Raw genomic sequence first — 18,450 nt, forward strand, 5'->3', positions numbered from 1 at the left:
TGATTACTTTGGGCCTGTCCAATGAGAATTGAATACTCTACCCTAAGTCCCACCGTAACCATTTCTGCATATTTGTTCTAGCACCTTCTTTCTTCCTCGTTCTCGTTTTCTTCTACAGTTCAACACCACGCTCTGAACCCGTAACATCTCACCACCGCTCTTAGGTTTCAAACTCCAGTCTCAGTTCACTTCTCTCCGGAAGTTAACCGTATCTCTTTTCCTTTGCTTACGAGCTTCTCATTCTTCAACAATGTCGACGGTAATGCAGAAAATCAAAGACATAGAAGATGAGGTACTTATTCTTTTCCTCAACACAAATTTATGCTTCGTTTATTTCTATTATGATCGGAACATATGGATTTGGTTGAAGACCTACGATTTATTCGAGTGAAACTTAATCTCTTTCATATCAGTGTTAATTTAACATTTTGAGCATATTTTAATAAAATTGATGGATTTTTCGAAAATTCTTAATTTTATTCGAATTAATTACGAATTTAAAATCATATTTGCATGTGTATAGGTTGAGGAAAATGTATTTTCCGTGTTTCGGGACATTGTAAATTGTAATTGATATGCCGTCAAAGTAATTGATGATATGTGCTGATTATTTACTACGCAGTAGCTGCAAACTTTATTCTGTCATTTTGTTATTATTTTGTCTTGTGCATAACCGTGGTTTTTTTTTATTTTACAGATGGCAAAGACTCAAAAGAACAAGGCTACCGCTCATCATTTGGGGTTACTGAAGGTAAACATGTTAGTTCGATTATTAAATGGTATACAAGGAAGAAACAGAGAAAAATCATATATATGACCAGTGTTTTTGTTGTTGTTGGTTTCTGTTTTGGCTTTAGTGGAGGTTGGTTTTTGAAGATGCCGTTGCATTATTTTTAGTGCTAAGCTTGTAAATATATTTATTTCAAGTGCTGTTGTATTAGTGTGTGATTGTATATATTGGTTAGATCGGATAGTTGTTTTAGGGATTGCATTTGGAAGTGCAATTCTGCTCAGAAGTTGCATTTGTAAGCACAGGCTGCATAGCACATTCTGCTCATGGCATATGTTTTACTTGTCACCATATATTCAGGGGTTCTTATCCCTCTCCCTATGTTTAAAGTTTAGGTATACAAATGCGAAAATATCTGTCTAAATCTCCAAACCTATGGAATCTTATATTCTTTATCTTTTTTTCTCCTTCTGGTTTCTATAGTCGACATGCATCCTTGCTATTACAGTACTGATTTTTATTCCAATACACAGTATTGAAGGCAAAATGAGTGATCTCTTATTAGAATTAGAATTTTATTACTTTCTTTAACGCTTGTCCACCATTGGTACTAGGCTAAACTTGCAAAACTGCGGAGGGAACTCCTTACACCTACAACTAAGGGAGGTGGCGGTGCTGGTGAAGGTTTTGATGTTACTAAAAGTGGGGATGCAAGAGTTGGTCTCGTGGGCTTCCCGTCAGTTGGAAAGTCTACTCTGCTGAATAAATTGACTGGGACATTTTCAGAGGTACAGGAAGTATTTGATTTCTCATGCATTGTCTTCTTCAATTATACTACAGGCCGATCTTGAATTAGTTTATATGTTTTACTTTTGGAGTGAATATTATCCAATGGTTCCCAAGGAATTGCAACCTTTCAACAAGAAAAAGCAAGTCCAACCTTGCAACCTTCCCCTGCTATCTTCAATTTTTATTTTTTTTGGATTCTAATTCATTTCAAAAGCTAAATAGAACTTCTATAATTGATTTTTTTCTTCAAACAAAGTGATTGTGTACGGGGTGAAAATCTCAAGCATACGCGTTCTCAATGTTTAATGTATAGAACAAGGGAGAAGAATACTCAACAGTAGAATTGTATTAATATAATGTAAATGATTTGTCGGGTTTTTCAACAAAAAGATAAGGCACTAATGCTTATCCTTTTTTAAGCTAATTCTAGACTGCAAATGTTAATTAAATAAAGAAATAAATAAATCTTTATGTAAGGATATACATGAAAACCAATCCTGAGGGATGTTTTAAATTATTCTAGACCAACCTGAAGATATAATTAAGATTTTAGAAAATCTTTTTCATATATAGCAACAATTATTTAGTTATAAGTGAAAGAGTACATTTTAATAGTAATTTTTAATACTACTATATCATTTTACTTATTTGTAAATGCTGTTTTCAATGTGTTTGACTGATCAAACAATGGGATGTCCTTTTATTCTATCCTGTACATATTATTCCGCATGTACTCTTAATAAGAGTCTCTTATCTGATGCATTATTTGAGCAGTTGCTTCTTTTGATTAAATTTTCATCATTATTAGATATGTGCTCTATTCTGCCTCCTCCATCTCAAATTCACTATTTTTTCTTCTTCTTTTGGAAATGGGAAAATGTTACTCAATTGTGTTAGTTTAGTAAGCAGTCACATGTGCATATGGGATTGCTTTCTCTTTGTATTGGGTTTGGGTGATGGGATCATAACAATTTTGTAAACTAAGTTTTAGCCCGTGTTAAATAATGTCTGAAAAGTTTACTTATTTTGGTTTGTAGGTTGCTTCCTATGAGTTCACTACACTAACTTGCATTCCAGGTGTGATCACATATCGTGGAGCAAAAATTCAGGTATACATCGATGAATTTGTCACCTTACAACGGCATGAAATTCAATATTTTTTATTTTTATTTTTGGTTTGAGGAATTCAGGATGCCTGCAACTAAATATAGCTGTACCTCCTTGATGCTAGTTGAGAGAATCGTAAATGATATGTGAGTGATGCCTCTATACCAATAGCTTTTGATCATCAGCTGCACATGCACTTAGTTTCCAAGGAGCTTTTTTTTGGACATCGGTGCATGGGTCGAAACATTGTGATGGTTGTATAAACAAAAAAGAGAAACATTTGAAACTGATTTGAGTTCTTCATTTCGTTGCATCTGTTTTATATTTTTGTCCAAATTATAAATGAATATTTTTTGAAACCCATTTGGGTTGGCCTGGTGGTGATGGCTTGAGACCTTGGAGCGTGCTCCTCTCCAGGTCTCAGGTTTGATTCTCCCCGGTGCTAATATCGGTGGGCTAGTTTGGCTTCTTCAAAAACTAAGAATATATTTGAAGTTTTATTTGATTCCATGGGTTCTTTTTAATTAATTGAAAAATTTGAGAATGTCTATTTAAGATTTGACGCAGTACGGAAGCGTAAGGTTAGCAAGCGCTAAACCTAGATAGAAAAGAACAAGTTTGCAAGCGACAAACTTGTGAAAATAGGGTTGCAAGCGACAAACCTATTAAAATAAGGGTTTCCGAAATCCACCAGAATTGAGAGAAAAGTCTCGAATATTATTAATGAATAAAAGTGTCTCTTAGGCTACATAAGTTCTGCTTATATAGTGAAAGAAATAACAAACCCGTGGGCCAAAATAAAATAAAACGAAATACTAATAGAAAGTTATAGAAAATTACTAAGATTTGGCTAAATAATAAATGCTACTAAATTACTAATAAAACCCTCCTGCATCAGTCTCCTCCGAAGAACATCCACCCGGATCCCATTGAGTGAAATGCCAAGATTGTTTGGTTTGAAAAATATAACAGTTGACTTTATTCCGTTGAAGAAATGTAGTAGCATGCTGAATAGTTTCCTGAATTTTATTCAGAGTGATCACCGGAAGTAGTGGACCAAATATTTCTTCTGTCATGATTTCAGCATCTAGTGGTGGATGTAACAATATTGTAGGCTCAATAAACAGGTTTGTTTCATCAATTGAACCACCATGAACTATTGAAGCAGCAAATAGAGGGTCTTTAAGAAGATTGCACAATCTCTCAAAGTGGTGCTTATTTATTATTCTTGAGAGTGCCGTTGACTTCATCATGTTGTCACCATAAAATTTTCTCATGAACTTCTTCAATAACTCTAACAATTCAGATGAGTGCTTCTCCTTAACAAGCAAATAATCGATTGCTATACATGCTTGTCCAGTACATACTCCCCACTTTGCTCCTACTATTCTTTTCACTGCCATCTTAAAATCTGAAGGATTGGAAAGATAATCAAATATAGCAGGGCATTTTCCACCTAGCTCTCGAGTAACAGGAGTTAAATATCTTGCAGCAAAAGACATGACTATGCTTGCCACACGTGGACTTCTAGTGAAGAATATTTTGCCCCACTTTTGTAGCAGTAGTTGTTCACAGACATCTCCTCTTTCTGCTGCAAAGCATAGATTTACTGGTAAGTCCATCCTACCGCGAGCTAACATGTTCTCCGTCTCTACCAAAACTCCCTCCATAATTGGATCGTTGAGTTCTTTTCAAATGCTGAAGAAGATTATTCATGATTATGGTTCCGTCGCCAACATTAGCTTGAACAATATTCAAGGTGGTACGGTTCAGCTTCAACAGTTGACTTAACTGTTTGGTTCTAACTGTAAAAGGTTGCAGCTCATAGCAAAGTACACCAATGTCGCCACAAAGTTCTCCTGTTTTCGCCTCACCGACAATCTGTTCAACCCCGCCTTTGAGAACTACCAAGTAGTTAGCAGACATAAGACACCAAGAACTAAGAAAAACTTTGAGGGTTGTATAAGGAGGGAATTGTGGGGATATAAGCTTATGATATGAGAATAGGGAGCGATTGCTCTTTTGCTGCACTGTGTTGGAATTAACAGATAACAAGGGAAGAGAAAAATTCTTTCCCCATATGGAAGTATTACATCTGATGACATATAAGAGTTATTGAGTATATAAGTGATTGAGTCACCAAATGAATAATAGTAGTTCACCTGGACCTTGCTTCTATTAATGAATTGGACAAAGTTTATAAGTTCTGCTTCGGTCCAAATTGTATAAGCCAATTTTGCCTTTGTCTTCTCTAGATCCTTCTCACTCTCTTCCACGATGAAACACGCCATATCGGCTTTGACACAACATGGCTTAATTGAGATGATTTGATCTCTGCCGACTGAGGGTTTGCCGACAGCGACGGTGAAGTCTTCAGACATCGTGAGCCTGCGTCTGGAGGTTCTGGTGGCGGTGCTTCTGAAAGCATTTTTTTCTTCCTATTTTGACAAGTCAATTGATCATTGACAGATTCAACTAAAATCAATTCAACACATGAATTTACAAATAACTCTTTTAGTTCAGACTTTTTATTTCTGCATTTTCTAACTTGTGTGTCATCATCTCCAATCTCTCCTCACGGTTATTATTTTCTGAACCGAGCTTAACTTGACCAAGTGGTTTAAGTTCCTGTGCTTGAATTATACGGTTGTTGGCTGCTTTGACCTCAATTACTTCAGGCTCTGCAGTTTCTTTTTCTTCTTGTTCTTCTTTCGGTTGTTCATCATTCCTATTTTCTCCATCACAAAGTAAAACCATGTGCTCATCAGTCTCCACAATACTAACAACAAGTTCGGTGACTGAATGTTCTTCGACCGGTTTCACAGACGTCGGAAACGCTTCGGTCGTCCGAGCAACGTCGATCTCCTCTTTCAACGTCGTAAGAATTCTTAGAATATATGTTATCAAAACAGAATGTCTAGCAATATTTTTAACCGTCTTACGTGAGTTATCAGCTATTCTAGAAGCATGTCTCAATAGGTCAGACAAGGAGTAATCTTTGTTGTAACAAAACGGACAACGATATACCGAATCAGAGATTTCAATCTCGTAGTAATCATCCGTCAACTTGTTGTAATATCTCCTCCTCTGTTCGGATTGTTTCTGTTGTTGTTGTAAACCTTAGCTGTCCACGCCGACATCTGATCTAACAGAGCTTTGATGTCTGTGGTAAGAGTCGCGGTGATGCCGGCAAACTCTGCCCTCGTCACAGTTGATCTCCCATGGCTGATCCGTTAGGAAAAGAACAGGAGAAACCTGCTCTGATACCAACTGACGCAGTACGGAAGCGTAGGGTTAGCAAGCGCTAAACCTAGATAGAAAAGAACAAGTTTGCAAGCAACAAACTTGTGAAAATAGGGTTGCAAGCGACAAACCTATCAAAATAAGGGTTTCCGTAATCCACCAGAATTGAGAGAAAAGTCTTGAATATTATTAATGAATAAAAGTGTGCCTCTTAGGCTACATAAGTTCTGCTTATATAGTGAAAGAAATAACAAAACCGTGGGCCAAAATAAAATAAAACGAAATAATAATAGAATGTTCTAGAAAATTACTAAGATTTGGTTAAATAATAAATACTACTAAATTACTAATAAAACCCTCCTGCATCAAGATTCTTAATGTTTCTCAATCTAGACTTGTTTCTATTGTCAAATTAGGTACCATGTTGCCTATTTGTAGTTTCCCCCACTAAGTACAGTCATCTCTTTTTGCAGTTTTTTTAATATCATTTATGCATTAAAGGGTTGAGATCAACTTTGTTCTCGAAATATATCCCATGATAGACAAGACGGTTCCACTATTATTTTTTATTTGAAAAATGAATTTTTCATCCCTGAAAACTTTCAGGACTTGATGACTGTTTTCTGTAATTGCAACTTAATTGCAAGACAAATTTTTATAATATGATTGTGATTCAAATTTGGGTAGTAAATGTTTAATTTTGTATGTCAGTTGCTGGATCTCCCTGGAATTATTGAGGGCGCCAAGGATGGAAAGGGAAGAGGAAGGCAGGTAATGATAATACACTCTTGTTATCAATTGCTATTGGTATTTGCGTTGAGATATTATCCATTAGCCAAGTTTGTCCATTTAATAATACACTCTTGTTATCAATTGCATTTGGTATTTGTGTAATTGTGTTGAGGTAATGTCCATTAGCCAGTGTACAGATAGCGGATTGTTAAAACTTCGCTACTCAATAGTGCTATAGCGCCACTATAACCACTATCTAACAACATTTTGTACTAAACAGCGTATCACAAAACAATAGTGCTATAGCGCCACTATAACCGCTATCTGACAACATTTTCTATTAAATAGTGTCACAAAACAATAGCTGTGTATCCAAATTCCGCTACACTATAGTGGTATAGTGCTGCTATAGCTGCTATTTAACAGTACTGCCATTAGCCAAGTTTGTCCTTATAAAACTGATCTATTTACATTTTTCTCAATGCTGAGGTGAGATTATTAATATGTTTAGAGAAAATATGGGTTTTATTATGTCCTTATAATACATTATTTAATTTTTGGCCCACATAGTATCTATTATGTGTTTAATATTTACTTGTATAACAAACCTTGCTTTGTAATGACAACTTTTGAGTAGAATATTTCATTTGCAGCAATTAACGCCTATGTTTGGAATGCATCTTCCATACCTCATTTATACAAACACTAATGCATTTTGTTTTGTATACTGTTCTCCAAACACAGGTTATTAGTACTGCAAGGACATGCAATTGTATTTTAATTGTTCTCGATGCAATAAAACCAATTACTCACAAGCGTCTTATTGAAAAAGAGCTAGAAGGATTTGGTATAAGGTAACATATTATATTGTTTTTTTACTATGTTTATGTCGTGTCACCATTGTACCGCAAGCGTCTTATTGAAAAAGAGCTAGAAGGATTTGGTATAAGGTAACATATTATATTGTTTTTTTACTATGTTTATGTCGTGTCACCATTGTACCGCTCTAGCTGAAGTGAGAATTGTATCGTACAACTTTAAGACCGGTGATGTTGTATGGGATGGAGTGTTGGGCGGTAAAGAACCAACACGAGAATAAAATAATCGTAACCGAGACGAAGGTGTTGCGTTGAATTTGTGGTAAGACTAGACATGATAGGATTAGAAAAACATTAGAGAGATAGTTGGGGTAGCAGCTAGTGTAGAAAACATGGTGGAAATGCAAGCTTAGGTGAGATGGACATGTAAAGAAAAGACATGTAGATTTTGTAGTAATGAGAGTAGATCAGATGGAGGTAGTCAATTCTCTAGAGACAAAGTAAGACCTAGAAAAACTACAAGAGAAACTATTAAGAAAAATCTAGAGATTAATCAGTTGGATAGAGATATGATATATGATAGAACATAATTGCGCCGGTTGATCCATGTAGCCAACCCCACTTTGTGGGATGAGGCTTGGTTTTTGTTGTTGCTGTGTCACCAATTATGTGGCCGCTGACCATCTGTATGGTCACCAATTATGTGGCTGCTGGCCATCTGCATGGGACTCCACTTATTACTATTATTGATGTTGTTGTTGTATGCAGTAGCCTATAGTTAAACGAGTTGGTCACTTTTTAGTGTTTTTTTCTTAAGTATGTGTAGCATGAATATGATGAATGAAGTTTATATTGGTTAGGCTTTTGACGCTGAAAGTAAGCATTTAAAGTTATTGGTTGGTGGCAGCAGTTGCATACTTGCACTCTAGTTCTGGGCAATTCTGATTTGATTTAGGTTTTGGTGAGGTGTGCATCATGCAATGAAGTATGATTCCAAGAGATTATTGAATCTTTCGGAGGATTACTTGTGTTTGTGAAATCAGCCCCTTATGATTAACCTTGGTCAATTTTTGATAACATTGGCTGTTTTATTTATATATCAACCAAAAACTTATAGTTACAGCCACTGTTGAACTTGTCAGTAGTCTCGTTTAATTCTGTTAAATGTTGCACATTAACTTCAGTCCAAATGAGGAAGGATGGTATACTAGTATGGGATCATAAACCTGTATAATAAGCAAAGAGAGAAGTTTGACTGCATGTAACCACCGACATATGTCGCAGGTGGGCCCAGATTTTCTGGGAGAGGAATTTGGTTAAATGAAAGGATTTAGTTATATATTTGTTGACTTTATTGTCTGTTACTGACTTTCTGGCTTGCCATTCAGATTATATATTTATTGACTTTATTGTCTGTTACTGACTTTCTGGCTTGCCATTCAGATGATGAGAAATCCAAAATCACACGCACATTTTGATGTATTTTTCTTGTTTTTATTTTCCTTGATAATTATTTATTTCTTTTATTTTTTTGGATTTATTTTCTACTTCAGGTTAAACAAAGAGCCACCAAACCTGACTTTCAGGAGGAAAGAAAAGGGTGGGATTAATTTCACCTCAACTGCTACAAACACCCATCTAGATCTTGATACCGTGAAGGCTATATGTAGCGAGTACAGAATTCATAATGCAGATATTACTTTAAGGTACGATGCCACTGCGGATGACCTTATAGATGTCATTGAGGGCAGCAGAGTATACACACCATGCATCTATGTTGTGAACAAGATTGATCAGATTACACTTGAGGAACTGGAGATCTTGGATAAGCTTCCTCATTACTGCCCTGTCAGGTAATTCTTGTAACCATCTTATTGTTACTTCAATCAATTTCCCCCTTTCGGGAAAAAAGCCATTGCAAGAGTTTTTTACATCCTTATTTAAAAGGGCTTGGATGTTTTTTTTTTGTTTATCTTAGTTTTGAGGGATTTCATTATCTAATATTTTATCGCCTTCCATTCGGTTCCTTTAATTTAACTGTAGTTGCTTGGAAATATGCCCTCATTTCACACCTGTTCACCTTCCTTTATTATGCATGTTCAAGCCTCTATGCCCATGCCCAGAAACTAATTGCCTTTTAAATTAGGGAAATGCTAACTTGTGCCTTTAGAGCACATGTTAAGAATTCTACTAATAGAAATTTTGTATTGGAAATTGTGTTAATTTATTGCTCAAAATGCTAACTTGTGCCCTGAAACTAATTGCCTTTTAAATTAGGGAAATGCTAACTTGTGCCTTTAGAGCACATGTTAAGAATTGAAAATTGTGTTAATTTATTGCTCAAAATGTTTAATATTATTTTTCTTTTCAATAAATTCTTTCCATTAATGGAATGACATTAATGCTTAACATGTGCCCTGAGGGCACAAGTTAGCATGACCCTTTAAATTATTGTATTATTTCTTATTTGTCTTTGTTTGATGCTAGGTGTTGTTCCTTTTGAAAAGAATGCATGATTGAGAGAAATTTTTTTGGGCCTTTTTTGCATTACCTATGTTTTTGTCCAAATTTGTTTCCGATAATGTATAGAATGCATGTTTGAGAGAATTTTTTTTGGGCCTTCATAGAAGTCTGACTAATTGTCTATCTGTTATTCAGTGCACACCTGGAGTGGAACCTTGATGGGCTCCTGGATAAAGTTTGGGAGTATCTCAATTTAACTCGTATTTATACTAAACCTAAAGGTATGAATCCTGATTACGAAGACCCTGTAATATTGTCATCTAAGAAGAAGACAGTTGAAGATTTCTGCGATCGCATTCACAAGGACATGCTTAAACAGTTTAAGTAGTGAGTACCTTCTCCCAGAACTAAATATCTTAAGATTTATTGCTTCATAATGTCAAGCAATTTTGCATTGTCTGCATGAATGAGGGCAATACATGTGAAGATTGACTTTGTTTTTCCGAGCAAATAGATCTGAATTGTCGTCAGTCTTTATTAGGAAACCTTTTATTATTATGCGGTTGTCATTAGGCTATTATCTCTTGCTCTGTGCGCTCTGCTCATCTAAACTTACTCTAATATACTTAGTGGATCTTTAGTTTGGTGAATTAGCTTAGTTTGGGGAAAAGTAGCATATTGTTCAATGAAGAGGAGAGTTCTTAGAAATTAGAATTAATATATCCTCTCCTTGGGGGGGGGGGTAGCTCAACTAGTTTGAGTTAAGGAGTTGGAGCTCCAGGGTTCAAGTAACATAACAATTAACCACCAACATTTGCCATTCAAAAAAATAAAGATATCCTTTCCTACTGCACTTACAAATTTTTTCCCTTGCCTTCATCCAATGCTTACATTTTCCAAATGATGCAGTGCTCTGGTCTGGGGTTCAAGTGCAAAACACAAGCCTCAGAGAGTCGGCAAGGTAGATTCTGATTCTATATGCAATTATCTTCATTTTCTGTATCATTTTCTTTCTTAGTTCTATTTCTTCTTGCTTGTGTTCTTCTCTCTCATTAGTGAAGATGCATGTTATAAGTGGAATGCCTTGTTATGCTTCAGGAACATGAACTTGAAGACGAAGACGTTGTTCAGATCATCAAGAAAGTATGAACACAGTCAGACTTCCAAAAACCGACAACATTGCCTGCATGAGATACTAGAGGATGTCTGAGCAAAGGGTTATTGGATCACACTCCAATTACTCGTTACTCGTTTCTTATTCAGATAGGGATTAGGTGAAATATACAAAATTTGATGGGTAGTTAAACCATTTGTTGTTGAGTGGTGCTGTTTTCCTGTTGGTTTTGGAAGTTATGCGTCTTGTGGGATTATACATGTCTCTAACAGAGTAATTGGGGCCTGTTTTTTGTGAAGACTACAACTTGCTGGATATTTAGTAAGCACTGTGATTGTTAGTTCTAGGTGGATATTCGGGTATGCATATGCATATGCTGGACAATCTTAATGAAATTACGCATCAGTTTGGTACTGCATTCATGTAAAATTTCATTTATGCTCAACCGTCTTAATCTCTGGATCACAAGTTCATCTTGATAAAATTGGTGGCCCTTACAGTACCACTTGGCAGATGTAATTACTGTGGTTTTGAAAAAGAATGCGTAGAGGAGTTGAGAGAGAAAAATTAATATACGTCGAAATTGTGGGAATCGTTAAATTAGTTTTTCAAAATTGCGTAGCATTGCTAAACAATACAACATGCATTGCAACAGAAATTGACGAAAAGGAAAAACCACTTACCATATACGAGGGTAATATAGAAAATAGGTGAAGGACAAAAATATCATTTTGCTTGCTTCAAATACCTATTGTTAACATCCAGTAATTTCAATTTGCAAAAACATTTTATAAATTGACAGCTGTGGTTCGATATATTTTATTAGTTTGTTGTTTATACTATTACAAGGTATGGGTATTTTTTTTTTTTGAAAGAATTATAAGGTATGGGTATGACTTGCACATTTAGTGTGTATGCGGTATTATGTGATTGTTGTATCACTGTTCTAACACACTCTCTATAGGTATGACTGCAATATGTCTAATAATCATTCAACCTTGTTTGTCACTCCAAATTATATAACTGAGGAACACAGCAATAAGTTTATTTTAACTTTCCTAAAAAAAAAAAAAAACTTATTTTAACTTGTAAAACTTTAACAAATTCTCTCATCGGCATATTTTGGAGTTGATAGTAAAGTTTTCTTAGTACATGTTTGCTTCTGCACTGAAAATCGACAAACATGAGTCCATCATTTGCAAATGCAAGTGTTCATCCTGGAATCGATTGCAGTAGAAGCTACTCTATGTAGCTTTTGCACCTAACTAAAAGGCTCCACATTTGCTACTTTTAAACTTTACTCATTTCCTTCAGTGTCGGTATGCTGCCTCTTGCAACAATGTCCCCTGTCTCAAGATTAGAGAAGAGGAATTGGGCTTTATTAACCCATGTATTTTATTCAGTTATTTTTAACGATCAAGTCTAAAGGTCTTTGTTTAATTGGGTATCTTCAACGCACAACTGCAATAACCAATCATTCAAGTCTGATAGGATTACAGTGGGGGATAAAAATTTCCCTTTAAGTATTTTTTTTTTTGTTGAAGAAATCTCCCTTAAGTATTTAGCGCTGCTATATTCCTAAGATTGGATTCGAACCATAACTTCTAGTTAAACTCAAAGATATTTCTTAACATCTAATTCAAGTGATCTTGGGTATCAATGTCCATTTTTAATTTCTTTTATCTAATATAAGGGTCATGTTAACTTGTGTCCTATAGAAACAAGTTAAGAAGCTAAAAAATGAATTAAAAATTAAATTTTGTAAAGATAAAAGTTTAAACTTTTAAAACAACGAATACACAATTTTCAAGAAAACACATCTAACTTTAGTTTCTTGACTTGTTCCCTTAAAGATAAATAAATACTAATTATGCAAATAAGTATACATAAACAATGAACCTAATTTTAGTAAGCAATTTTAACCAACACTGTACAGGGACGGGAAAAACAGGCCACCCGCCTCGCCCTATCAATAACTCGTCTAATAAATGGTGGATCAAGTCAACTAGGGATTTATGGTTGAAAATCTCACCCATTTCGTTTAATGGCGGATCGACGGTTTAATCCATCAATTTATTTTTTTACAAAATATTAAGTAAATAAAATTTTCACAAAAACGATGTAAAATGTATAGAATGTATAAATGTAAAGTGAATTTAAGAAAATCTAAATATGTAACCGATGAACCCATAAAAATATGAAAATTATCACTCAAACATATAAATTACATTATATAAAAATCTATAATAAATCACCAAGAGATCCAAAATAAAAAATTTCATGGGATACCAATTAACTAACGGTTAAAAACATGAGGCTAAAATCATGTAACAAATATGATTATATCAATTTTTTTTTTTAAATCTCTACTCCATGGAGGAGAAAATTGGAAACTTTTATTGTGAGTTATGAAAAGAAGTGAAAAAGAGTTATTTTTAATTTCAATTCAACATGCCAACCCGCACCCTTCATGGTCTCATTTTTTAGCGGGTTAGACGGGGAGGACAACCTATTAGTGATGAGTTCAAAATCTCAACCCACACTCCTATAAAAAAAAAAGTGGGTTAAACGCGTCAACTCAACGATTCCAACCCGTTTTGTCATCCCTACTATCCAAAAATTAGTTATGACATACACGCATCCAAATATAAATCGATTCATTTTCAACTAAAGTTTAACCAAAATAATTTTTATTCAGTTCATTCAAAATTAATTATCACCCGGCATGAAACATTCATTTTAAAGAGTGTTAAAATACCGAATAAAAATTATTACTCTTTTAAACATTCACTTTTATTTAATTAATATTGTAGTCGTATGCAACATCTACATTTTAAAGTGTTAAAACACTCTTTTAAACATTCACTTTTTTTTTTTTTTTTTTTACAAAAACATTCACTTTTTTATTGAATGTAATTAATATAAGTTTCACGCTTTTAAAAAGTTCCAAATCCGCTAAAATAACGGGTTCCACATAAAAGTGGTAGGACATTGCTTGTTGTGATAAACCATCCAGATTTGTCGTTGTTCTGCATCTCGACCGTTAAATATAGATCAAACGAATTAGAATAATTGAGTTACAACGTCATTCTAAACAATCTCGACAATATATTTTAGATCGATTGATCATGATCGGTTACAATGTCTTGTTGTAACGTTAGGAAATCCAAATCTAAATGTTAGAGTGAGTGTTGAATAATGTTCTAAACACTTATCTTTACATGTTTTACGATCTTTAACACCAATTAAATTGCTCAACAAAAACACTAATTAGATACACACATTTCGACAATGACTAACATTAAATATGTCAAACAAACATAGGATCATCATTGAAGAACGGGGCTTAATTAACAGAATTGTTTGTTTTTCTAAACATAAAAATAAGGGGAAATTGTATAACTAAGCACAAAAGCATAATTATAACCATCCAATTCATCCAAATAAATAAAATAAAAAATAAACTAATCAACGATTTTGAGAAGTAGAGAAAGGTTGGAACCATTGAATATCAAAATTTTATACAACAGCTGAAGTACTTCAAGAAGTTTCTCCTTTTCTGTAAAGAGAAAGAAATTAAATTAAAAAACAATATTTTAGACACCACACATTCAGTATTTATTTTTGGGTACAAGTATTCAGTATTTTATAAATAAATATAAATAAATGGATAGAATGATTCACACACACCTGGATAATCAAAGAATCTAAAGAAAAAATTCCTCACACTTGAAGATGGAAAAGGAATGAAAAAAAGTTTTGATTTGAATGATTTCTATGGAAAAAAAAAAGTTGTGAACTCACACCACAATTCAAGTATAGCTATTTAGTAACATATTCATGCTATATCATCATGTATATAAATAAATGCAGCCAATTAAGTCCCATCTCAATTACTTTCCCATAACGAAAATCTACTAGAGAAGTCATTTATCAATGACAGGCAATCGTAGTAAATAACAATAATGAGCACCCCCTTCAATCCATCCTATTTAGCCATACAATTTCTTTTTTTGCATAAAAAATTATTTTAGTATCATCGAGTTGTTTAATTAAAATAGTTAGTTAAAACAAAATTAGGAATAACAATATACCCATATAACAACAACAACAACAACAACAACAAAGGAGGGCAAAAATCTTACCTTCGAAATGTTGGTATTCTCAGTTTTTTAATTGTTCGGATCTCTTGTTTTTTCAATTTTAGAATTATACATAGAAGTGTCCGACATTGGCGCCTTCTTAATCCATTCGTTGAATTGTGGCAGTGATTGGCGAGGGGCATTTTTCTGCATTGAAAGAATTTATAGGTAAAGAAAAAAAGAGCATCATAATATATTGATCACTGTGTTAGTAGCATTTCACATTGATCATAATATATCATGATCATGATTCATGTTAGCTTTTATCTGCAGGCAGACAAATAAAATTGTTTACAATCTTACTAAAGTGTCACTGTTCATTGTATTGCTCCTAAGATTCTTGATAAAAATGAAATGAGTTTGCCTAACTTCAAAAAAAAAATATCCATATGTTTACTTTCATAATCAATATACTTTGTTAGCATTTGCCTTAATATGTTGGGGTTCAACCACATACCTTTTAAATGTTCAATCAATAAAAGTCTACTGACCGACTTAAGTACTGTTTGGTCAGACTTTTTTTTCAGTCTAAAAGCTACTTTAAAATAAAGTTCTTTAAAAAAAAAAAACTAAAGCTGTTTGATTTCTTTATTTATTTTTAGTTCTAAAGTTATTTTTAAGTTAAAAGTTGTTTGGCAAAATATTGTACAAAACTTTGAATTTATTATTTTTTTGTGGTGTCTAGGGTTCGAACCCGCGACCTTGCATATATTTATGCATTATCTATATCAACTGAGCTAAGCTCACGAGGACAAAACTTTGAATTTATTATGAATTAACATAACAAATAAAAAATGTTTAAAATATTTTTTGAAAGGAAAAAATGTTAAAATATAAAAGATATTTTTTTACAAATACTATATTTACTCAATGATGTTTATTTTGTGTAACATGAATACAAATTCGTATCATCATATAAAGGACTTGTTAATTATAAAAAAAAAATAAAAAAATTGAATAGGAGAAATAATTTAAGGAGGCTCAAATAATAACATAAATAATATCAAAGTAGTTTGGAAAATTAAAAACATAAATCATCTTGTTTATAATATATCTATAATATGTATATGGTGTGTATATATAAAGAGAATAGTTTGTTTTTTCTTTTCCAATTATACCGTATAACAAATTTTGTTATAAGAATACCATATTTTTGGTGTCATTTAAAAAGATAAGAATTTATATTATATAATATTTATTTTTTTTACATCGTTGGTGTCATTGAAAAAAATATGTTTAGTTTTTTTAATAAGAAAAAGATATGCATAGTTTGTTACAATATAAATGTGTAAAATATATATAAGTATAATTTTTTTAGGCATCTATACTTGTACTTTTAATTAAAATCAAAATTTTATAAAAATAATTATACGCATTACGCAACACTAAAAAATTATACGCATTAACATAACAAAAAACAGACATACGAACATAAAATATTACTCTAAACGCTAATGTGTGTGTATATTTGTGAGGTTGAAGAAAGGGAATAAAAATATTTAGTGTCATTCAATGACAGCATGAATAAAAATATTTGTGAGGTTGTGATAATTAAACGATAGTAAAATTAAATATATAAGTGATAAAAAGATAATAAAATTCCTTAAAAAATATATAATAAAATTAAATGGATCCTCCTATAAAAAAAAATTATATGCACCGGTTAAAAAAAATAAATGGAATAAAAAATAAATTGAAATATAATATTAAAAATTAAAATAAAAGGTTGCCAGCGTGAGTTGAAGAGAGGTGCTTGTGAAATAAATTACGGAGAAGTAGTTTTTTAAAGTAGCATTCAACAACTTTTGGTTAAAGATCATTTCATTCAATTTTATACATTATAAAAAAAGCATTTTTAGGTATTTTATTGATATTGTGTTTGGCCTAACTTCTCCTTAAAAATATAGAGAAGCTGGAAAAAAAAATAAAATTGGCCAAACGGTAACCCTCACTTATAGCTTTTCTATTTCACGTTCAAATTTGACTTGACACTTGCACACAAATACGACATTTATTGTTTAACAGACACTCCCCAACCCATCTATCGCATTCACTCTATTTCATCAATTGCCGTATCTTACACTCCTTTTGTTTCAAATTTATGATTTTATTTCGATACGAGTTTTTATTGTCTAAATTTATGGTCCTTCACTCATGTTTTTATATGAAATTTAGATTTGATACTTAAAAATCATATGCAAACGGATCAAAATGATAGAAGTGACATGAAAAAAACGTAAATGACAAATTGTTATCATAAATTAAAATTAAGTTAAAGAATAAAATGAAAGGTTATCAATTTTGAATGTTTTGAGTTTACATACAATTGTAACCTAATTGCAATTACTACTAAACAATTTATCAACCAAATAATGACAATCGTTCAACAAGTTATCAACTAAAATGAACAACAAAAACAAGAACAAAAATAGAGAGAGAGTAAGAAACTTACCTCCATAGTTAGTTTCATGATCATGGTTTCGAGTTAAGAATGAGGTATAAGCGATGCGATTGATTGGATGTTTGAAGGGTTGTTGGTAGTGATTAGAGTTTTTTTTTTGCCCTAAATTAGTAATAGAGTTTCTTTTATAGGGATTTTTTTTTTTTTTTTTTTGACAAAAGGGAAGTAATAGAGTTTTTTTTTTTTAAGGAAAAGAAGTACTAGAGTTGATTGGTCATTTTTTTGTAAAAATAGAAATAAAAAATAGTTGATTCGTCGTTGAATCTGGCATTTCCATGAATATGATCGAAATCATGTAATTTTTTTTTCTTTCCAAATTACTAAATTAAAGTCCTTGATTCGACAATAACAAAGTACTACTATTAAAAAGGGAAATAATTTCTTTCCTAAACAAAATAAATTCCTAGATCAGAGGCTAACTGTGCTTGCAAAACAAGGTAATGGCCAATGGTCAGCCGAGTAAGAAACATTATTGGTTGGAATTATTTATATCAATAATTGCCACTAATAAATCCCCCTAAAACAAATTTGGAGTATTTTATATTAAAAACAGAATATTTAAACCCCCCTCAAATCAAATGTTAAACATAATTTTGATTTGGAGTATTAAAATTCACTTATGTTGCTTGGTTCAATTTTGAAAGGTAATCTGAAAACCAAATCTCAACGATTTTCACAAATGACATCAAAATGATCTAATAATATTCGGTTTTGTATGTTTTTAAGGATGGACTTGAATTTATTTTGGATTGGAACATCCTTCCTTTTAATAGATTTTTTTTTTTTTTTTTGTGGTGGCTGAAGTTTGAACTCCAGATCTTCCATATATTATGCATTGTAATTACTAGTCG

At 32.7% G+C, this 18,450-nt stretch overlaps 1 protein-coding gene across 1 annotated transcript; it reads left to right on the top strand.

Annotated features, from left to right (window-relative positions):
• Positions 1 to 23: 23 nt before the first annotated feature.
• On the top strand, positions 24 to 11,450 carry LOC11425222 (developmentally-regulated G-protein 3). The gene is made up of 10 exons (XM_003602438.3): positions 24 to 292; positions 698 to 751; positions 1,345 to 1,518; positions 2,557 to 2,628; positions 6,581 to 6,640; positions 7,346 to 7,455; positions 8,973 to 9,272; positions 10,078 to 10,269; positions 10,792 to 10,843; positions 10,981 to 11,450. Exons 1-10 carry the CDS (start codon positions 251 to 253, stop codon positions 11,029 to 11,031), a joined length of 1,107 nt encoding a protein of 368 aa, XP_003602486.1. The 5' UTR covers positions 24 to 250; the 3' UTR covers positions 11,032 to 11,450.
• The last annotated feature ends 7,000 nt before the right edge of the window (positions 11,451 to 18,450 follow it).

This window comes from Medicago truncatula, chromosome 3 (genome assembly GCF_003473485.1).
Source record: "Medicago truncatula cultivar Jemalong A17 chromosome 3, MtrunA17r5.0-ANR, whole genome shotgun sequence".
Classification (NCBI taxonomy): Eukaryota; Viridiplantae; Streptophyta; class Magnoliopsida; order Fabales; family Fabaceae; genus Medicago; species Medicago truncatula.